The sequence below is a fragment of the Colossoma macropomum genome, unplaced genomic scaffold, assembly GCF_904425465.1.
Source record: "Colossoma macropomum unplaced genomic scaffold, Colossoma_macropomum, whole genome shotgun sequence".
Taxonomy (NCBI): domain Eukaryota; kingdom Metazoa; phylum Chordata; class Actinopteri; order Characiformes; family Serrasalmidae; genus Colossoma; species Colossoma macropomum.
Genome location: NW_023494793.1, coordinates 12,375,997 through 12,400,032, shown reverse-complemented (window position 1 = coordinate 12,400,032; position 24,036 = coordinate 12,375,997). Strand labels below are relative to the sequence as shown.

The following is a 24,036-nucleotide window of genomic DNA, read 5'->3' as shown; positions in this document are numbered from 1 at the left end:
CTACTACATTAATTTAATGGTCAAAACTGCCGTTGATTACGAACATTAATTTTTCAGGAGATATTCCTGAGGAAAGTAGACATGAGATAATCCACTTGCAGTGGAAAAATAAGTTTCTACAACTGGGGTTGAAAAAAGATTAAAAGTTATTGAGAAAACTTGAGCCCCATAGAAGCGAGTCTTCTGAAAAGAATGGCAGCTGTAATAAAGGCAAAGGGTGGACACACTAAATACTGAAACAATTGATATTATATTTAGTTGTTAAGGTTACTGTATAATTTTTTACATGTATGTTTTCTGTTCTTGACGATGAAAAAAAGAGTAATGTAATAATATTCTAAATGTAACGAGAACCCTAACTTCAGTAAACAAAAAGAAATTTAAAAAATAATAAAAAAGGAAGCTTTGGAACTTTTGTAAATGGCGCTTTACAAAGACAGGGCCATGTTTCTGTTTCTGATATTTTAGGATTGCTCTTTTTTCTCCGTTTTTCTTACTTATTGACACACAAAACACACACACACACACACGTGTGCACATACGCATAATTCTCAGCATTTTAATGTGTTGAGGACATATAAAGTATTCTGCACCATGATCCACTCACTCATTTGTACAATGCTCACACACATGCACGGCCACCTATTTGAAATTGACCTGAAAATATCTTAGTCTTGCCTTTCAACATAACATGTAATTAGCTGTACAACATGCAATGCCAACTACCACAGAGCTAGACATTGCCATTTCCACCAAGCACTTATTATAAATAATTGCACTATAATTTAGCATTTATACCTGATTGATTGATCACATTGAAATAAACACAGAGTTGAAAGTCTAACAAAAGTCTCCAGCGATAGACTATACTGTGCATTGTATTGTATGTACAAACACTCACCAAGTATTTAATGGACAACATGATAAAACAGATGATAAAACACAGGATGAGAAAAAATAGTGTTATATGTTATTATTATTGTTTTAATTACTGTATAAATAACTTTACCATTATTCATGGTGACTAGCTTATGCTGTATACTATTTTAATTTGGTTGCCTAATTACTATTACTGATCTATAACAGTTAATACATTTATGAACTTCGGTCTCAGAGCACAATGAAGACATTTATGATGTAAACAAAGTCATTCAGAGTGTTTTGATGTAAAATTGTTCGTTGTAGAGAAAGTTACAGACTCTGATTTCTTTACAGTGCTGGAACCAGGGGTCATTATGTCTACAGTGCAAAAAGAAGTCTGAATGTAATGTTGATAATGATAAGATCTGAAAAAATACCTTTTCTTTCGGTACTCTTTTGCCCAAAGCTCTCTATGTACCTCACCGCCTGGCATTTATTTTATAAATGTTTTAGTACTAGCTTAAAACAGAGTCTCAGGCATCAGACAGCATATTTATGTGAAATCTTTCTGTGAAAGAGTTTTTAGAGGCATTAAATGATTCAGATGTCCTATCACCACCACTGTCAACAACTCTTGCTCTTTAAGTTTCTCTAGAATGGAACATTTCACATCAAACCAATCTAATGGTTTTGTTTGTATCTCAAAACTTCTGAACTTCTGAAAAATTGATGGAATTCCCCTTTAATCATTAAAGCATTTAATTGACTTAGAATTAGTAGGGATCTATCTTTGTTCAGTGTAGTTTTGAGATACTGAGGATCAAAGACTTCACAATTTTAAGTACCAAAACTCGCATGTTGTACACTCACTTTTCATAACCTAACAGAGTCATTGCTTAGAGATACTTTTAACTAGAGCTGGGCGTTATGATTTTTATTGTTATTGCAATAAATTACATCACAGTGTCACAATATGCTTAGTTTAGTACATTGTAGGTATCGTTAGTGCATAATGAACACTGAACTACTGTATGTGTGATTACAAAGAGAGCATGGTCAGTCTTGTTTAACTGGATTTGGTGCAGTGCAGTATGTGAAATAATGAATATCACTGTAGTTTTCTGATTGTGTATTGTATTTAAAGAAAAATGGTCTTTTCCAACTTGTCAGGTGTCAGATAAAAGTATATACTGTGTACTGTGTAAACTTTTTGAAGTATCGTGATATTGCATTTTTGCCATATATAGCCTTTTCCAGAATGGGACAAACACAAATAAAATCTTTTAAGTCTGAGAGCCCTTTTGTGTTTAGAATGAAAAGGTTCTGTCTGGGAAGAAGGATCGTGAGATTGACCGCAGGCTGGGACAAGCGGCAGCAGTAATGCGGTCGCTGTACCGGACTGTAGTGGTGAAGAGGGAGCTGAGCCGTAAGGCGAAGCTCTCTGTTTACCGATCGGTCTACATCCCGACCCTCACCTATGGTCATGAGCTGTGGGTAATGACCGAAAGAATGAGATCGCGAATACAAGCGGCAGAAATGAGCTTTCTTCGCAGGGTGGCAGGCTACACTCTATTTGATAGGGTGAGGAGCTCGGCCATCCGGGAGGAGCTCGGAGTAGAGCCGCTACTCCTCCGCATTGAGAGGAGCCAGCTGAGGTGGTTCGGGCATCTGATCCCGATGCCCCCGGGACGCCTCCCGGTGGGGGGTGTACCAGGCACGGCCTACCGGAATAAGACCCCGGGGTCGTCCTAGGACCCGCTGGAGGGATTATATCTCCAAGTTGGCCTGGGAGCGGCTTGGGGTCCCCGGGAATGAGCTGGAGGAAGTTGCGGGGGACAGGGTCACCTGGGATTCTCTGCTCTCCCAACTGCTACCGCGACGCTATCTGGACTAAGCAGTTAACGATGATGATGATGATGATGAGGTTCTGTCTGCCAGTAAACACGAACTGAAATGCAAACTTCACCAGACTGTTGGAGATTCAAACTCTAAAGTTTATGGTGATAAACACCTAAATATATCAAACGGAAATAAATATAAAGGCAGCTGATTCAGTTTAGTGCATTCTAGTACCCTGTGTTATATTGATTTTATTATCAAATATTAACGTAGGTTCCTTGAAGCTTGAAATAAACATCTGAACGGGTTAATGCCATAGTAGAAATATACTGTACTACAGTGAGATTTGGTACTGGGGGATACTGTGAATCTAATGTACTATGCACACTACATGTATGACAAGTGCTATGACGATAGGTTAAATAGATTGTGCTACACCATTATACACTAAAAAAGTTGCTTTAAATTTTCTTGATTAAAATATATAAATATGAATAAAATACATTACCTCAACAGAATTCTTGCCAAAAGAAAGTAAAATGAATGACAGTGACTTCGTCGATGTAATATTTCTCATTCATATGGAACCAGGATATGCATCTGAAAATCACAAAGCCAAAGCAAAGTTTTTTGATTACATAATGTTGGGCAGCTTAGCTAGCTAGTAATTAGTGATATTATTATTTGTGACAGTACTTTAACTAGCTAGCTAATACATCTTGCTAGCTTGTTGCTTTGCAGCAAAAAGGTAGCTAATTAAGCTGGATATCTGCTAGGTGGCTAACAAGTAACAATAACAAAGTATCAGCTAAATAAGCTTGGTGGCTAGCTTTAATATTTTATTTTCTCGTTTCAGGTGTTGACGTAATAAATTTCTATACCTGTTGCATGGCCCCAAAACATTTTCTTTCAGTTCTTGCAGAGATATCACAATTAATGTTTATTTGCTGAATTTAACATATTAATACAAAACATAAAACATGAAATATGGTCTGTGCAAAAGTTTTAGACTTTACGCTGCATTTTGTCCAATATGTTAAACTCCAAAAATAAATAGTAATTGTGTATTCCATGTAGAGGATGTGAGAAAATCAAGTTAGAAATTCAACCAAACATGGCTGGTAAACATTTTATCAGGTGTGTTGACATCAGTGGTCAGACTTGTCTGATTCTAACAGATTTACATCATAAAACAGTGATGTGTGCATATTGTCCCTGTTAAACAAATAAAGTATGCAAACTGTATTGTTCATGGCTCATGCTGAAGCGTTTAGAAGAGTCTAAATAATAAACGTTTGATAGTTTTTTTATTATATTGTAGACTTTTTAAAACTTTTCTGTTCCATTTCAAACTTTAATTGATAGATTGATACATTTCTTTACTTAGAACCCACTTCCTTCACTTCAGTGTTTTGTTTTTTTTTTGCCTGACTTTGCATTCCACTCCCACTCCTGAAACACCCTCCCAGGTGTATGGTGTCTGTAGCCCAGCCCAGAGTAGGGGAGTTTCCTGCTGTCTCCTCCACTCAGCATGGCTTTCAGATATCTTCTTGGGCTTCTAACTCACTGGTAGAAGCCCACTGTCAGACACACTCCACACTCTGTTTGAAGTTTTGACAGCTTCGTCAGCAGCCAATCCCACCATATTAATGTGAAGGCTGTTTGATGTGGGACCTGCCATAAGAAGTGTTGAAGCACATATACTTTGGAGAGCTTTTGTTTGGTGTATTCGCATTTGGGGAGGATGAGTTAAAGATCTTTTCATCGCAGTGTACTTTTTGGAAAAAATGCTGTCAGAGTGAGTTCAGTGAGATCCACATATAAAGTGCAGTGAACATTAGACAGATTAAAAGTCTAAAAATGGATCACTGATGAATTTTACATAGCCATGACGTATGGTTGAGTGCAAAAGTGTGGGCACCCCTGGTCGAGTGATGTAATAAGTACAAATGAAAAACATTATGGCATGTTTTAGGTTTTATTTCAGCGTAATAAACTTCAATTACAAGAAAATTTATAAGTTTGTTCGCAGTAAAGTATGTGTTAACATATTTTCACTTAGAAAATGAACAAAACATGTTATTTGAGCAGAAGTGTTAAACTTGAAAATTTTCTCCAGTTTCCTTTCTGTTTAGTTGTGTCCAGTTCCAGTCACTTGCTAGATCTCACACAATCACACAATACAGGGTGATTCAAAAAGATTCATCCGATTTCAAAGCGCCATATTTTGACAACCATGTGGTGCCTAGGAACAAATCACATACCAATTGCAAGAGGGGGTCATAGAGTTTCTGATTGTCAGCAGAAGATGGCTCCATTCAGTCTGCGAGGAGATGCAACCCCTGAGCAGAAAGCGTTGTGCGTTCTCCACTTCAATAAGAGTGAATCCGTCATAACTGTGCAACATGATTTTCGTCAGCAGTGAACCTCCAACAGCTCGAAGCATTTGTCGTTGGTTCCACAACACTGGATGATCTCTGAAATCACATTGAAAGAGCCTTGAGTTGAGTTGACACCAGACATGCTCAATCGAGTATGGGATGAATTTGACTATGGCGTTGATGTTGTCCGTACAGCTGCAGGAGGTTCATATTGACCACTTGTAAAATTACATAATAAACTTTATGCTCGACTAAACCATTTACAGTTCACTGCATTATTCTGTAATGATTTACAAGTGAAATAAATAATTTTGAAATCGGATGAATCTTTTTGAATCACCCTGTACTACCAGCACTAGGCGGGTAAAGGCTACCATATGCTTCCTATGAGTCATGTGAAGCCAGCCATTGCATCTTTTCGGACTGGCGCTAATTTGACATCATTGGACAGCTCAGTGCGCTTCGAGGAGAACACTAACTGCCAATTCTGTTACATCAGCTAACTGACTCCTATGCTAGCATGCATCACACTGACGAGGGGAGAGGGAGGGCCACCCTATCCACCCAGAGAGAGCAATGCTAATTGTGCTGTCTTGGACACTTGGCCATGGATGGCTGTAAGATCAGCGGGGATCAAACTTCATTCTTCATCTTTGCTACAGTATTAACATTTTACCTTCCATATGTAAATTAACTAATATGCTGATAACAATGACAGCAATGCTAAAACATATATGGCTGCCACTGACCTAATATTTAATGAAAGGACACTTCATAACATCCTTTTCAGTCAATTATTGTGCTTAAACTGTAACTCATTTTCACAGATGGGAACAACGTCCATTTAAAAACAAATGTCCATTTAAAAACAAAGACTGAGCAGGACACATTTGTGCATCCTCATAAATTGGCCAAAGAAGGACACATTTCCTTGCCACATTTAAAGGATACTTTACATGAATTTGAAATGGGACAGTGTGTATGACATATGTGGCCTAGAAATGTGACATTTTCATTCAGAGGTGGATGTAATGTGTGGTGTCCAAGAACTCTTATTGCTATAATAGTGGTGCTCTTGCCTTGACAAGGAATGGAAGAGCCCGGCCTTCTATGTGTCAGGTAGTGGTGTTGTACACTGTGCTCCATTTTAGTGAGTTTGAACAGGACAGAAATGGATACCGCTAGCTAGTTTGTACTTCAGTAAGCACAAGTTGGGGCTGAGTTACAAGCTGTAAAATAACAAACTGATAATAATAGTTACATTTTCTTCTTTTTTTGGCAAATGATGTCCAACGCTAACATATCATGCACTTTACACCCTTCCAAGCTTGGGATTGACTATTATTGAGCTCCTCACCACAAGAACAAGACTTGCTGCATTTCTAAATACACATCTTCCCAGTAACTTTTAATAAGGTTTATGTTTTCATCAAGTTTGTGACCTTATCTTTGGCCCTCACACGCATTTCTTTCAAATGATTTTTGTGTTTCCTTTTATATTTGTCCAAAAAGTTAGAATAGCACCCATAATACCCCTCCACCCTTTACGACTTTATGGTGAACACCCAGATCTAATGCCAAACTCTTCCTCTTCCTCTCTCACTCACTTGGCAGGAAATTCAATTAAACTTTTTTTAATCCACTGAGATAATCATTGTTAATTTGATTATTTTTGTCTAGTGTTGAAGAGAAGGAAATGATTTGATGTCCTTGATAGCCCACCGGACATCCCAAACTAAAAGGGAAAGTGTATATATACAGTATGGCTAAAAAAGTTTATTCTGAGATCATTCTGTCAAGAATTAGCAAGAAAAAAATACTTTAAAGGGCCTGGATATACTAAGTGATATTACAAAGTAAATGTATTGCTAATACATTGTGAAGTTGAAAAACTATCAACTCATTGCAACAAGCAAGACTCACTGCAGACAATAACAATAATTTTAAAGAACAACTTTTATTTATTTAATCATTGTGTCATAGTACTGTAAATTTATAATAGCTCATTTTGTGATTTTTTTTCTTTAGGAATGATTTTTGATAGGAAAAATAATATTCATGGTGAAATAATGTTCAACCTGTAATATACAAAGCATGCAGTTTGCTCTTTGCGTCTCCCGATGTGGCTAGAGGGATGTTGTGATACTAAGCAGAGAGTTATCTTTGCAAGGGAAGAGGGTGGAGGTACCATTGAGACAAACGCCTATAGCATCAAAAATTGCAGTTGCCACATTTGACCAGAAGCTATTCATAGCAGGACATTCCCAAAACACACAGACTCATCCCTGTCGCCTCAGTCTTACAAATACAAGGCTTCGTTGCCTTGCTCCGTTTTAGAAAGAAAAGTCCTCTCCCAGTTTAGAGCACTCTAAAAGTGCTACTAGTGAACTGCTCAAGTTTCCAAATGGAAATTTCTGTTTTTATTTGCGAGATTATCAATTTGTTGTTTCTGTTAGAGCCGTTATGGAGACTATATTCATGCATATTTCAGATAGGCAGCAGCTAAAATATTCACGTCATTACTAGGCCTGTAAAAATTCACTGATGCATCATGATACATCAAGCTGAAGCTGAAGATTTTAAATGATTAATTATGATTGATCAACATTATTTGGTGTAGTTAATTGTAATTAATTGCATTTGTCTTATTTACACACATTTTTTTTTTTAAAGCAGTGCTTTTTGTTATGGTTATGTTAGTGGACAAAATAACCTTCATCAGAACATGTTTATTATTTAAATAGTTGAATTATATTATTTTCATTCTGTGGATGAGGGTTCACATGAACCTGAACATGTAAATCACGTGATTTCCAAAGAGTTTCACAGCTTTCAGTTTTCATCACCGATATCCAGTGAGAGCAACAGTGACTGAATGTTACAACCATTGACTTTATGTATCAGGTATACCATAAATATAGTCAGTGGTTCTGACTCTTCTGTGATTGTAGCCTCGCTTTTGTTAGTTCACTGCTCATTCGTCTCCCACGAGCACTGGCCAGTGTAGTTAGCTGAGGGTGCTGAAGGTATCCTTTTAGGGCTGTATTTGGATTGTAAGGTCTACATTTACAAATTGCAGATCCTGTCATAGCAGCACGTGAGTGGCTGGGCTTCAGAGTCAAACTAGGAAAGTGTGTTAGCATCATTAAGAATTTATCGTGCTAACATGCTATAAACGCTTTAACTTTGACAGGTCCAATTGTAGTATTATTCAGTAAAGAATGTATCCATTATTTGACCCAACAATTTCAAGCCATTTTAAAATGCTAAAATAAATAAAAACTTGGTGTTTTGTTTCTAATGTAAGTATTTCTGTATTATGTAAATAGTTCCTCCTATTACATTAGTGTATGTGGTGTGTTTTTACACCCCTGGTCGTTACACACTGTAATCTAAACTTTATACATCATACGTCCTTGTCTTTGCATCTTTTCAGGTGAGAGTCGTCACTCAAACACAATTGGTTTAGCTTTTCCAGGCCTTTACAAAGTCATATGCAGTTGTGGAAGTCCTGTCACTGTGTAATGAGAATATATGGAGATTAGTGTTTGTCATCTGCGTGTGGTCACTGACCACACATCTCTTATGTTGCTCTGACATTAATTGTTTAATTGATCTGATTGGAGCGTTTGGAGCCTTCAGTTGTGGGTGTGGAGTCGTCTAATGATCATGTTCCACTTCCCCGACGCTGAGCTCAACACACACTCTGTCTCTGTCCCAGTCGGTGTGTGTGTGTGTGTATAATGTCTGTTCGGACCTAATGGTCAATTTCCATTTCCCCTCAACTCAATTTCAGCTCCAGCACTGACGCTCTCTTAGCTTTGATGTTCTGCCGTCCACACAGACGCCGAGAGGTGAAGTACAGGCCTGGCGCCCAGACTGCAGGGCAGCGCGTGTCTGTGTGTGTGTGTGTGTGTGTGTATGTAGGAAGTGAAATGTGGGTCACTGGATGGACACTGACAGCTGGTGGTTACGTAAGCGGCAGTGGGGGGCACGGAGGCGGGCCGTGTGCAGTAGGCACGAGAGAACGTGTTGGTGGGGAATCCCCACTCCTCCACACTGCCTCTATAGCAAGTGCGTTAGCGTCTGTCTCAGTGCCAGGGGTTCCACAGGCCGTGGGCATGGGCAGGCGGAGGTGGCAAAACGAGCACGAAGGCCTCATGTCCCCTTCAAAGCCAGCTGGAACCGTGTCTTTCTCTTTCTCGCTCTTGCTGTATTTCTCTCCCACATACACCCATACTCAGTTAGTGGCACAAACTGAACAAACACAGGATATAAACTCCGAATTTAAGTCTTTAGCTAGAATTCATACATACACAGCTTGAGGAAATGGCCCACTGACCAGAGCATTTCCTAACTTAGGGCCCAGTCACATATTTCAATGCAAATCGTAATCAAGGTTTCCGTGCTGCAGATTTTTGGTAGCAAAAAAAAAATTGTTTTGCGAACTTTGGTGTGAACTTTGCTGGGAACTTGGATGTGAATTTAACCAATTCACCCAATAGCACAGCTGCTTTGATTGCACAGACTTCGGAGGCCATCTTTGAAAGCACAGATCCAGAATATTAGCTAATTTTGACATCATGTCAGCATGATATTGTGTATAATTCTTCTCGAATTGACCAAGTTAACACATAAAAGGGAGGCATGAGTCCATTGCTTCCTCACCACAATATTGCTAACACAGTATCTCTAACAGTGTCATGTGTCCATCAGACAGTCTGCATTTTTGCTGTACTATAGCTCCCAGTACAACTGAAACATGAATTTAGTGTTTTTAATGGTTTGACTCAGATGTTTTGGGAGCTGGAATGGAGCAAATATGTGGACCATCTAATGGGCCCTGAGGTCTGGGGTGAGATATCAGCTCACTGCTGCATCTTTAAAAGAGGCATCAAGGAGTTCACTAGGTGTCTCTGCCGACCTCTCAGCTTGAGGTCCAGTGGTGTCTAAAGCCTACAGATAATCGCATTTTCCAATTTTGATGCTCTTTTTTGTTCATTTCTCTGGTCATTCATGGGTGGTTAATCCAACTACAAGCACAGATTTTTGAGGGGAGCATAGAGAAGATTCAGGAAGAAGCAAGAAAGTTTTTCATTTTTCAGTGTCGTAAAAATAAGCAGGAAACATCTATTTAGCAGAAAATGACACAAAAACTCCAACACTAAGTATATCAACTCTATGAGTATGTCATTTGTCCATTCTTTATTTTTTTGCATTGTACTGCTACTTTAACTCCTCCATCTTTCCAGTCTTAAAACCAACAAGTTACAGCATTGCCCTCCCTGCAAAAGCTGTTCCAAACAGTATCATGCCATTGTTCGTTTTGACACTAACATTCGCACAAGCAGCTATCCAGACTCACCTTGGCCAGACTCTCTGTGTGAATTTGTTTCTCATTTGCATCTAAAATGGCTAAAGGACATATTTCTGAGGTGATTAGATGTAAGATAATCCACTTGCATGAGGAAGGGGAAAGTCAAAGGGAAATAAACAGAGGTGGGAACAAGTCACTTAGTTGCAAGCAACAAGTAGGTCTCGAGGCTGACACTGGGGTCTCAAGTCAAGTCCCAAGTAAAGATAGTCGAGACTCAATTCAAGTCTTGAGTCAGTATATGCAAGTCTCAAGTCAAGTCCCAAGCCCTAATCTTCGAGTCCTAAACAAGTTAGTCTTCATTCTTAAGCAAATTTAGGGCCATTTCATCATTGAACACCAAAAATGATGGCAACCGTAACATAGCCTGTTAATGACAGCATGCCTGTAGTGTATGGCTGTATATTCATTTTTAAATGAATTTTCCCTTCCACCTTAAATGGTGCAGCAGTTCCATTCTGCTGCACCGTTTAAGGTGGAACAGTAAATTGAAATATGAAATTGGCATGTAACAAGTCAACTTCAGCCTCATGGTGAATATTGCGCTTGTGGTAACTGCAGAAGCCGTTAAAGTCAGTCAAATGGAGAGAGCTGTGTTTCTTTTGCTTTGCTACCATGAGGAAAATGCTCATTTCACCTGGTAAGTTTATCTAATAAGAGTTTAAAGGCTGAGCGAGGACTTATTGATGCTGTTAATGCTTAAATTGTTTCTAGCTTATGGAGGCGAACGTGTATTCCGAAATAACATAAGCCAAGCGTAAGCACAGTAACAGACATTTGACAACATTGCTGTATATCAGATTTACAGCAGGAAATGAATCCATTCAGTGGAAAAGTAAGCAGCTGCACTCAGACTCCTCTACATGTTTCTTCCACTTTGGGTCTTGGGTCTTTCCAAGTCATGAGGCTCAAGTCCGAGTCATTGGTGTTCAAGTCAAAGTTGAGTCACAAGTCTTTCTCGATTTTGTCGAGTCTCAAGTCAAAATTTGTCATCGAGTCCACACTTCTGTAAATGAGGAAAAGAAAAACCAAGATTTTGCAAAACTGCAACACTAATCATGCATGATGAAGGATCAGTGCAAGATAACATATCATATGGTGATTTGTTTTTTCTTTTTAAAGGCATCATGAATTCTGAAAAGTGTAAACATTTTAATACATAATGCATTACTCTCTAGAAAATGTTTAAATGGGAAGAAGTTCATTTTACAGCAACATCACAACCCCAAGCACACTGCTGGGAAGAACAAGACATAGTTGTCAAACAGTTGAATTTATTTGGGATTACTTGGTTTGTGAGAAGCAGAAAATGGAAACAACTTCAGACTGAACTTTGGAGTTCCATCTAATGGATTTAATTGTGTTCTTAACTAGGTCCCTGCATTATAAATTCTATTACTTGCGAATGATGCTTCATAACAGTATTATAGAGCAAATGTCCTTCACTTCAGTTTAAGACCCTTTATGTCAATACAATGCCATTTACTTTATAAAACATTGTGTCATCTTGCAATTGCTGATCTAACTTTATAAATATTCATTCATTGCTTACATATGTATGAAATCCTTGGGTAGGCAGCCTTCAAATAAAGTGTTACCAAACTTTCCAAGGAAGTGAGCAATATCAGTCCAGCTCATCCCTACGTTCTGTGGTTAGGGGTGAAATATCATGCAGTGTGCCTTTAATGAGGCAAGTGCTTTAGTATGTCAGTTTCCAGAAGCAGTACAGTGTCAATAAAGATATTGATATTATAGCAGGTTTAGTCTTTATATCTTACATGTTTTGGTTAAACACAGACCTGTATCTCATAAAGTAAAAACAATATGTGTAGAAAACTGGTCTGTGGCTGCAGTGATACCACAGCCTGTACATTGACTTTATGAACCCGCAGCATCTGGCTACGTCTCTGAGCTTGCAGCTGAGCCGCTACTAGATTCTGTCAGAGTCAAGTGTTGGAATAATGCGGGTCTTTGAAGTGTAAGCACTTCAAAAGAATGCGTTTAGCCCATAATCAAGCGTGCACATCTCAAAGTCAGCACTTTTCCGCTTTAGGAGCACAGAAACCCAGAGACGTCATTAGTTTGGGAGCTATAGTCGGTTCAGAATGAGTCATTTCTTAGTGAGGCTGATTCACAGAGTAAGATATTTCAGCTGTGCAAATATCAGGTATAGATACTCAAAATAGAGCTTACTGAATTACATGCTACAGCTAGTGTTTATAATTCATGGTTTGTTTCATTGTTTTTATGTCATGTAGATTTGACCAGTTTTTGGCCAGTGCACTCCTTGTAAATTTATTCCTGCTTTAAATCTACAAGGAGATCACTGGCCAAAAAATTTGATTTCAAGCATTCCTATTCTCACAGAATATGATATCCTTCAGAAGACTTAGTTGCTAGTAGCTAATTTATCTGCAGTTCAGTTGTGTTCCAGTAGTTTCACTCTGAGCCCTTAGCCGTTTATACTCCTGCACTGCTCCACAGCAAACTGATCCTGCGAGCTCAGCAGCAGGGACTATGCTGTAATTGAAGCCATTAGCAGCAGTGCAGTGTGGTAATGGGCAGATCGGAGCCTCCCTCCCACCCACTGATTCAGCCATTAATCAAAAGTGCTACGGCCACTGCCAAACCCGGCTCTACCGCGCAGCCCAGCGGCCCTGTCCCAATATTCCACCAGGGGCTCATGTACTCGTGGCCCTTTGCTCCTTCTGTGTTCTTGTTGACTAATTGTCTTATGTTGAGGGAGGGTGCTGGGAGGGTACTCGCATTCTCTGGACAAGACATTTCATCAGTGCAGCAAACGTACAGAATATAACTCTAAAATGTCCCATATTCTATTATACATCTTTCTTGTATTTTATTGCTTTTTCCTTTCAGTCCGTTTATAACATTTGTGTGTGTATATGTATCTAAAAGAGTCACAGTTTTTCCAGGACAACTTGCCAATTTTGCTTTATCCAGTAGACATTTAACAGGCTGTTTGTTAGCATGCCTTTAATATGGACAAATGCAAATTCTGACTGGCTCACCTGTTTTGTGCCTCATTCAAAAAGCAGGCTGGGCTGAAGTATGGAACAAAGTTAATTTTGGACTGAAATCCTTAGCCACTCCTTTCATATACTTTGGCTGCAATTATACGTTTGCTTCCCAACAGCCAGGAACAGCACAATGTTTGTTGAAATGAATGTTGAAAATGTAATCATTTTCCCTACATCATCCAAAAACTCTGCTAAAGACTGTTTGCAGAACAACACTCCTTATCCCTTGGGCAGGGCTAAACCTCTGTAGGCTGAATGGGTGATTGTATATACATGAGCTCATTGTTGTGACATCACAAACATTAGGAACTGAAAATAGGCTTCTTATTTTCCATATATGGAAAATAATAGTGAGTAAACAGTATGTTTTGAAACATTTGAAACATTAATGTTGACATCAAACTTTTACTTCAAAAACAAGGAAAATTGGATTTTCCATGATATTAAGCCGTTCGGTTTTGAAAGGCCTAAATCCAAGTGCTTTTTCCATACAACCATTAAAAATGAGTCCATATGATAGATCTGCAGGCTGCTTTGGCCATCTTAATGGTATTGTTGAAAGAGCAGCTGTGCTCTTGCATTGAAGCTGTTCACTGAAGTGAATGGGAGCCGAGTGTAGGCAGCAAGAGCAGCATGCCACTGTGGTCCGCCATGTTTTGATGAGTCATACTGGGTCTATATTAGCATCTGAAAACCCCCTGAATGCTTTCTCTCACACAAACACACACACACACACAACTCCTACAAAGGTTACTTTACCATAGAGGGTGCAAACTAGGTCATCTTCACACAAGATGGATGAGAGAGCTGTGCTTCAGGATTTCAACAGGTGAGCCAGCATATACACCCACACCCTCTTACACAGCATATGCACACATTTACAGTGGACAGATCCACACACATGTTCAGTATACCAGTTACACACATACAGCCTTATATACACTCAGTCAGATGTTTGAAGATACCTGTTTTCTACAGTAGAAGCAGATTAGTAGTAGTAGTAATTGTAACAGTAATATTTCAGTGTACATTGAAATATTTTAAACCAGAGTGTAAATTTAGAGACTGCAATCATTATTTCAAGTTTTTGGAACAACAAGAAGTTATGCTTTAGTGGAAACTTAATGTGGTAAAAAGCAGTTCAAAAGCAACTAAGGGCAAAAGCAAAGTCAGTACTTTCTGCACAAAGTCATTCAGAGCGTTTAATGTGAAGTGCTCTGTTCTGGAGAAACTTACCAATGTGAATTGTGATAGGAACCATTCATCTGATGTGTTTAATGCCTCCAAAAGCTACTTCACATCATGTTAGTACATAAAATAATTACAAATATGTTGTCTTTTTCAGTATTTTACCATAATCAACATTACATATAAAAACTCAGATATGTGTAGGTTCACTGGTTGTTTTAGATACAAAATAAAATGTCTGTATTTCATAAATATATGTTGGTAATTTCTCTACAATGCACAATTTCACATCAAACTACTCTTGAGATATTTTGTTCACATCCCAATGTGATAGAATTATGCAAAAGTCTTTAAAAATTTACATAAATTATTTGATTATAGTGAAGCAAAATACAACTCTTTTTCCAGAAAAAAAAAGTTGGGAAGCTGTGCAAAATGTAAATATAACAATGCAATAATGTGCAAAATCATTTAAATCCTATATTTAATTGAAAATAGTGCAGACAACATATCAAATTTTGAAACTGCACATAGCTTGTTAACAGCATATAGTTCAAAACCCAGCATCCGTGATGGTATGAGGGTGCATTAGTGCACATGGCATTGGGGACTTGCACATCTGCGAAGGCACCATTAATGTTAAATTGTATATACAGGTTTTGGAGCAAAATAAGCTGCCGTCCAGATGACATCTTTTCAGGGAAGGCCTTGCCTATTTCAGCAAGACAATGTCAAACCACACGTATTACAACAGCATTGGTCTGTAGTGAAAGAGTCACTAAACTGGCCTGTCTGCAGTCCAGACCTGTCACCACTGAGAACATTTGGCGCATGATAAAATAAAATATATGACAAAAAAGACCAAGAACTCTTGAGCAGCTGAAATCCTATATCACACAAGAATGGGAAAACATTTCACTTTCAAAACTACAGCAGTGTCTCCTCAGTTCCCAAACGCTTAAAGGATGTTGTTAAAAGAAGAGGTGATGAAACACAGTGGTAAACATGCCCCCCGTCCCAACTTTTTAGAAACGTGTTGGCATCAAATTCAAAATGGGAGACATTTGATTTGATATGTCTTTGTTCTGTATTCAGTTAAATAGAAGATTTAAATTATTTGCACATCACTGCGTTCTTTTTATCTATATTTTGCACAGTGTCCCAATATTTTGAAAACAGCGTTGTAAAATAACACCTAACAGATTAACATAAGCAATGTTTTTATCACACAAACACATAAAACAATCCCTGTCCTTAGCTTTAGTGTATATATGTAGAATGGTTTTAGAGTATTACCATCATATTAGAATTATTTGCTTGGTTTTATGTATTTATATGAAACAGCGACTCCAAACTTTTGAATGGTGATGTATATTCACATTAAAGCACTTTCCATGCTTATGTGTACACACATTCAGAGGTTTATGACCTCATTCAACCCTGTTGTACCATGAAAGTAATAGTGTCATCTAGGCAGGCATGTCACTTCCTGTATTGCTCAAACACAAAGAGAGAAAGGAGGGAGGAGCGTTGGAGAAGAGAGGAAGAAAGCGCTACATCACTGGCCACTTCCTATCTCTCTGTGTTCCATGAATCGACAGATCGGGGAAGTGGAAAGTGTGTGTCTCTGTGTGCTGAAATTAGCCCAAACACAAACTACCGACACTATTTTTAGAGCTGTGTGTAAATCTGGGTGTTAGCTGCCGCTCCGCCCCTCGGACTCCATGATGACATCGTTATTGTGGTCAGTGACAAGTGAGTGTCACCAGCCTGCTACAAACCAGACGTGAGAGCGAACTTTAAAACTGGTAAATGATTTCCATATCAAACCACTGGGGTTTTCCCTTAAGGTCATTTTGCTAAACTGTTGGTTCTAGGTACTGGGAGCCAGCCTTAGTTTTATAAAGTCAAAAAGTTTTATGAATACATCTACAATAATAGTGATATATACAGATGGATTGCTGAAGTCATAGCACTGATCTGTGTAACATACCCATACATAGCTCAGCCAAATTTAAATATGTGTTCATTGGGTTTTTCAGCATTATTTAAAAGTTTGTTGGGAGGGCTCAGCAAGAACTAAAGCAATATTTCATTATAATGTTCTCATTACTCCACATGTTATTCAGCTAAGACATGCTCGGAAGATGAAGTTTGCTTCTTAAGATGGCCCCACTTTGTTTAAGTAGCCCCCAACAGATTATCTATAGATGTTCAAATTATTAACAAACTATGTTGAAACAGTGAGAGGGTTAAGATTAGTACCAGGGTTAGGTTTAGGACCTGGATAAGGATTAGGTTTTCAGTTAGGGTTAGGGTTACAGTTAGGGTTAGTAAAGATCAAGGTGAATTGAATAGACATTTAGTTGAATGTTAGTAAAATGCAAGATAGTCTTCTACAGTGGGTTATCCGAATAAAGTGCTGCCGTTACGTTTCGTACTAGAGCTTTGAGGCTAATGTAGCTAACAAGTAATAAAAGCCTAAACCCCCCAATTAGGACTGTGCAAACTACATTGAGTGGTTAAACAAACCCATATACTTGCTTGTGTGTGTTGTCTTGGCTGAATGACTGTATCTGGGGTAAATTTTATCTTTCACTGATCTTTAGCTTTAAATTGTTGAAATCAGACCAAGGGAAGTGTTTTACAGTACATACATCAGGATGGAAGAATAGGTTCATGTCAGGCGTGTGAATAGCATGAAAGCATTTTCAAATCTCCCCACCCTCTCACCCCCTCAGTGTTAGCTGTGTATTTAGCTGACGTCAGAATCTAAACTCAGGCATAGCTTAGTCCTGACACATCGATTGTGATTCAACAGTGCAGCTTGAAGCTTGGGTAGGCAGTTGCTCTTCTGGCAGCTGGTTAATAAAACCAGTGTCTAATGACTTTAGGCTTGTTTTTTCCTTACAGAAAGAACTACAAGCATTTGGGGGCCTGTGGTCCAGCATCTGGAAGCAAAAGTGAATATCTGGTATTTGTCGAGTGAGAGGAGGGACAGGTGTGTGTGTGTGTGTGAAGCCCCGAATCTAGTAGGGTCAGGTGCGGTTCAGGATGTGCAGAGGCGGGACATTATCTCCTTCTGTTCTCGGCCCTGGAGGCCTTAAGGTCATGTGACCTCATAACGCCAGGTCCCCTTACTCCATCTCACACACTTAATCACACAAGAACTCCTCACACACTCTCAAATACACTCACCTAAGGGTGAGTGATTCAGTAAAAATATAATATCTTCATGAGTATCGTAATAATGATAATGACCCACTCCGGTTCCAGATCTTCATTTGCTCCACTTTTCCATTATCATTCACACCTGCAGCTTATTCATAGACTCATTTACCCACATATATGTGTCCCTCAGTTTGGTTTGCCAATTTTATAGTGCAGTTCTGAGCCGTCTGTGTTTGATTTTCCTGTGTTTTTTGGCTCTTGCTTGGTTTCAGGTTTATGATTATGGAATTGCCTAGTGTACCTGGCTACTTGTTTTTTGACCCCTGCCTGCTTGAATGATAAGTGTTGCACAGCCCCTAATAAAGCTACTTCGCACATAGGTTCTGGCTCTCAGCCCCCTTTGTTACAATGCTCTTTAAAAGACAACTGAACTGTGAAGAGTATAAAACAAATAACACCTTATTTCAGTCTTTGTATGATGTGATTTATCCTGCCTTTTATTCCTCTGTGAAGAACAGGTCATTTTCTGGGTGTTGATTTTGTATATTAGTGACAAGTGCTCTCATTGAAGGTCTCAGTGGAGGGAGAGCCTGTTAGCATCAATGAAACATAGTGTACAGAATCAGTAACTGACACAGAAATGTAATGTATGCGATATGTGACATTACAGTAGTGTTTTATACAGTCCTGTCCATCAGAGACATCCATAAATGAAATGACAGAGACAGCAGTAAAAATATGCAGCCTAGTTGAGTGGGCACGTTAGTTTGAGTGGGGGGTGGGACGTTAGCTCGATGTGACACAGAATCGAGCAGCACGTCCTAACAGCCTGTATAATCATATTCTTTTTGTGAAATGGAAATATGGTAAAATAGCAGAGACTTCACTTTTCATGACTTTTCAGATGGTAGATACAAGGGATATGTAGGTTATTTGGCAAGGAAGTTTTGTTTACTGTTTCTCCTTTAAGACGGAAGAGGAAAACAAAATAAGAATTTGCAAAAATAAATCAGTAAAATAAGATAGTTAGCAAGAAAAGATAAATAGCTTAGAAAGGGCATGTAGAAAATATACAGGCCTACAGTTTATTAAAATGTCAATTTTATGTTTTAACAGGACTGTAAAATATGGTAGTTTTGCTCGTACCTGTGAATAAATAAGATTAAAAATAATTATAACAATTAAATTACAATTTGCCCTGCAATGGATTGGTGACCTGTCCAGGGTGTTTCCTGCCTTCCACCCAATGACTGCTGGGCTCCAGCTCCCCCCCGTGACCCAGAAGGATATGCGGCTTAGAAGATGTGTGTATGCGAGTATTACAGTTTGCTTCTACAAAACATGAGTGCCTTAACATGCACGTAGCAAAAAAGACATTGTTCAGAACTTCACTGAAAAGTCCGAAGCTTTTTCGCTAACTATGCTAACTACTTGCTGATGTCAGCTACGTCTGGAAACAATGAAAAGTTATTTCTCTGACAACCTATCATGTTGGCACATCGTCCACTGAGACAAAAAAGACCTCGTGTAGAAAACAGTGAGTCCTCATCAGCGTACTAGTTTGCCCTAGTGTTAGCTCATTAGCTCTGAAGAGGCAGCTACTGTTACTCACTTGACAGGCAACCTATGATTTCCTTTGGCTATTTTTGAATACTACCTGTCCAGGGTGTATCCTGCCTTCTGCCCAATGACTGCTGGGATAGGCTCCAGCACCCCCCACGACCCAGAGGGATAAGCAAGCCAGTGTATTTTGAATACTAATACATATTTTAAAATATTTTCTTATCTGCATACTGTTCATTTTTGGGCTGCTCATTTTTTTAGTCTGTGCTCAGCGCTGTTTTAGTAGGAAACAAATCTTGAATTACCCAACCAAATATAGATTTTTTTTTGGTCTTGTGGTATCTAGGTAAACACAGCCAAACCTGCTTTCCCATTGGCTATGCCTTCAGAAGCTGCTCTGAAGGCCTTACACATCAGTTTAAATATTAACAGAAACCTTTAAAAAATGAACGTAGACCTAAAAAGTAAGCCTACAGCCTTATGTTATTTCTGCCAAACTTTTTTCTTCTCTTCTTTCCCTATGGCTGACTAATTACGCATTCATCAACTTGAATATCAAAACGCACATCCCTAATAATGGCATAATGGTTTGATGCCATTTGCTGTTCAGTTTAAAAGGGTTCAGTTACATTTAACTGAGCAGTTTGGAGTTACTCTACACTGGTTGTTGTCTACTGGCTCACTATAATTGGTCTAAATCTGTTTTTAATGACAAGTGCAGTTGATCAGTGAAGTTTCCCAGGGAATACGCAAAGCATCATCTTGTAATGTAATTTATCACTGTAATATTAACATATTACTATATTACCCACCCATACAGTCACCTTACTCTGAAACAACTGACTAAATGAAATGTAGAGCTCTCTTAAAACGCCAGCTGTGCGCTTCACTCTTTACTTAAATGCTTTTGATTCTCTAGTGGATTGGTAAGAGATAACTGAACTGGTCAGTGTAATACTTATTGTCATAGTTAAGCTAGTAATACTGGCCTACCGCGGAGAATTTCTATGACCTTTCTTCTTTTAGATTCACACTTATACACTCTCCCACACCTATTTGCATGCAAACATACACAGACGACCACACAGACACCCTTGTTCGTTCCAGGATGTGGTGCGTTGTGCTGTGTGTGAGCTGACGGGGTTTCCCTTTTCACCACTGTTGCATTTCCGTCTCTGATGTGTGTTTTCAGAATTGCGTTGTGTGTGTATGTGTGTGTGTGTGTGCGTGTGTGTGTGTGTGTGTGTGTATGTTTGACATACAGTGAGTAAACTAGCTGTAGAGATTTCACTTTTGAACCACTCCTCTTCTTATTAACAATGTCTTATCTCTTGCTCTCCTTGAGGGCAAATTTGGTTTCTTTGTATTACACATGCATTTTTTCCAGTTAAAGAACATGAGTCTTTACCATTTGCCAGGCCAGTGATGCCTCGAATACGTAGTTTTTATTCAGATGGAATGCTGAGAAATATTTGAAATGCTAATTTTCACTTGAACTTCACAATAGATTACATACATCATTTGTACAATATTTTAAAAGGTTGGCTTCGTAACAGAATGGTTTAGGAAAAAATCCAATTTACATAATTTTCCACAGTCAAAACATGTTTGGTATCCAAATTTTGCATCTTCGGCTACGCTGGAGATAAGAGGCAGACGTATCTATCAAACAAGAGATGTCAATAGTCACCCAAATCCTTTCCATAAGAACTTTCCCAAACCTTCGCTCACCCTCCTCAAACCGATTATGTTGTTTCTGTCTTCAAACATATATCTTCAGTTTGAAAATGCAAGATGAACCTTTATTTATAAATAGGAGCTACAGAAATTGTGAACCTTAGCACAGCACCCGTTTAAACTGGGTACATGCAGCGTTGGCTACATGGTGAAGTTTTGTTCATTTCTGTAGTTCACAGTCATACTCTGTCCTAAACCACATCCTTAATGAAGACCTGGATGTTGTTTGAGCGGGTTGAGAGTTCTTTTGTCTTAATCTCAGTCTCAGATACTCAGTTCACATGGAAATGGAGCATCTGATATATTTTGCACACAAAGTTTGTCACAACTATGGTGTTGAGTCAGTAGCATTCTGATTCTGGTTATCCACACGTTCATGTATACCCACTTCCTTGCAGTGTATTTATCATTTAGACGGGAAACATAGTTTTGTTTTTCTAGCTGAATTCTTGTCAGCAACAGTGAACAGCTGTCTATACATTTTGACGACATCTGTGAGATTTTACTTTCAGCTTCCCCTACAGGCATCAAAACAGCAGCCTGTGATTGGTTATTTTGCATGTCAGTCAAACAGCCTGCTCCTGACAAGGTAGGCGGTTCTTGGCCATGTGCGATGAAAAGCATCAGGCTGTAAGCCAACAGGAAGAAGTCTGACTTGCAAGACTAGGTGACTTTTGACTTTTAGTGGTTTTTAGCAACATAGCCTTGTAGCTCCTGCGCTAAAGATGCAAAGTTTGAACACCACACGTCTTAACTGATCAGCTGTATCTGGGTTAACTAGTGTAATTTTGGCATTTTTATTTTCCTAGTCTAATTTAGTAATTTAGATTTTTCACCAAACTATTCCTTTAAGTGTTCTTTATGCTCATGTTATAGGGCCCTATGCTTCCTTTTTGCCTACAAATGTATACAGTAATAATTAAATCACCCGGTATCTATTACTGAACTTAAAGGTTCCAAATGCACTTCTTTGTTAATGTTAGGAAGCACAGAATGGGGTGATGAGAATCAGATATTGTCATAGCAGCCGGAGCTGTGACTGGTATTTACCCGCTTGTCTTGCCAGAAAAGCCCTCGTTCTCCTGTTGCCACCTCCAGCACTGCAACAGCCTGTGTGTTTTATTTAGACACGATGTGATCACAATGTTTTGCAGCCCAGAGAAGCCCAGCAATACACTCCAATTGAAAAGACTTGTCATTTTCAGAAACACTATCATTAGGAAATACAGTTCAGTTTCACATTGAAGATTCAGTATTGAATGATCAGCAGTACTAATAGCCAGCTATATTTAAGGCACATGACATGGAGTGGGGTTTCAGACTTAATGACAAGAAGCCAAGACTGATGGACTGAAGAAGCCCACACTAACACTGTATTCTGTTTAAAGGGAAAGCCAGTTTAGCATGCTAATTTGACTTCAGTGGGCACAAGGAATTCATGCAGCTTGTGAAGCTCCTGTGTTAGTTAGTCTAGATGTAGTTATTTCACTGTCCCACTTGTGAGCAGGAAGGGCAGAAATTTGGGCGTGTTTTGTCTACTAATGCAGTCCCTTCACTGCAAAGCAGGCAACACCACGAGTTTGCCCCTACATTGTTGCCATTAGTATCTGTTTGGTATTAAGCATTATTACTACTTTTGATATCAAAGTCAAACTTGTCATCTCGTCATGGGCAAAGGCCTGGTCATTGATATAACAAGTAGATTATTGTTCTCTTTAGGAATCTTCACCATCTGACAGACACCACAGTGGTTTCAAGAACACATATGGTACTTTCAGAAGTCATGATTAAAATGTAGTAGTAGTCAAATCCTCCTCTTTGGTAGAAGTAGAACTAACATGATGCAATATCACTCCATTAAATGTGAATGTCGGCCATCTAGATACCTAGTACTTGCACTAGAATCTAAGTTGAAAAAAAATATATATACTGTATATTGTATATATTTATATTATAGATAAAGGTAAATGTGAAAAACAGTATGTCAGTAATTTTTATCCAGTTTAGTGGAAGATATACACATCACAAACAGAATTTCTTGAAATTCCTTATCAAAAGGAAAAAAAGACTGATTCTCCATTAACTTTTTAGCTTAAAGTATACACAGTTTATAAATCCCATTAAGTAACTAGTAGAATTGGAATGAAGTCACAAACGGTCTCAGAAAGGATGAATAATCAGTGAAGCACAACAAATACTGTGTTGTAGAGAGGAATACTTGTACTCCGATTCTCTCAACCCCTGTAAATATCTATAAATATGCATAAATCCTTGTGTGAATTGTGGTCTTCATATGAAAATGTTTTGTATGTATAAAGCTATTTCTGACTTGTTTAAATTGAGTTTTTTCCTTCTTTTTATTTGTCTTCTTAGGGAACTGGGATCCACAAGCATTTGTGCAGAAGTTTGGACTTGAGGGCCCAGTGGCTTCCCTCCAGTTCCTTACCCAAAACCATAGGGATTAGATGACCTCTCAGATCTGGTTTTCATGTTTCACCTCTGACCGCCACTGTCTCTGATCCAGTATTGTACTTTGTTTTGTAACTGTACTACAGACTACATTACTGGTCCAATAAAATAAAATTTGAAACTTTTAATTTGTTAATATCCATCATGTCCACCAGAATAAAAAAAGAGTATTTTAGGCTTCCGGTGATGACTAAATATTTGTATGTTTAAAAGATTACCCTATCCTGTATTTAGAAGAACATCGGCAAAACTTAGTCTTTGATTTCATCACTTCCTTTGAGAGTGAGTAATAGGGCTCTAAAACATTATTTGGTATGTAGGGGAAAATAATAATAAAAATAAGGAAACTAGCAAACCACTGAAGGTATTTATAATGAAGTCTGAGGCGGTATATTTAACGCTTCTTTGCATGCAT

At 38.5% G+C, this 24,036-nt stretch overlaps 1 protein-coding gene across 1 annotated transcript in view; it reads left to right on the top strand.

Annotated features, from left to right (window-relative positions):
• The window catches only part of LOC118813285 (phosphatidylethanolamine-binding protein 4), a 116,305-nt gene extending 92,563 nt beyond the window's left edge, over positions 1-23,742 (top strand). Inside the window, exon 7 of the mRNA XM_036578524.1 lies at positions 23,526-23,742. Coding sequence (XP_036434417.1) covers positions 23,526-23,617 — 92 coding nt within the window. The 3' untranslated portion in view covers positions 23,618-23,742. The remainder of the gene's footprint in view (positions 1-23,525) is intronic.
• Positions 23,743-24,036: the final 294 nt, after the last annotated feature.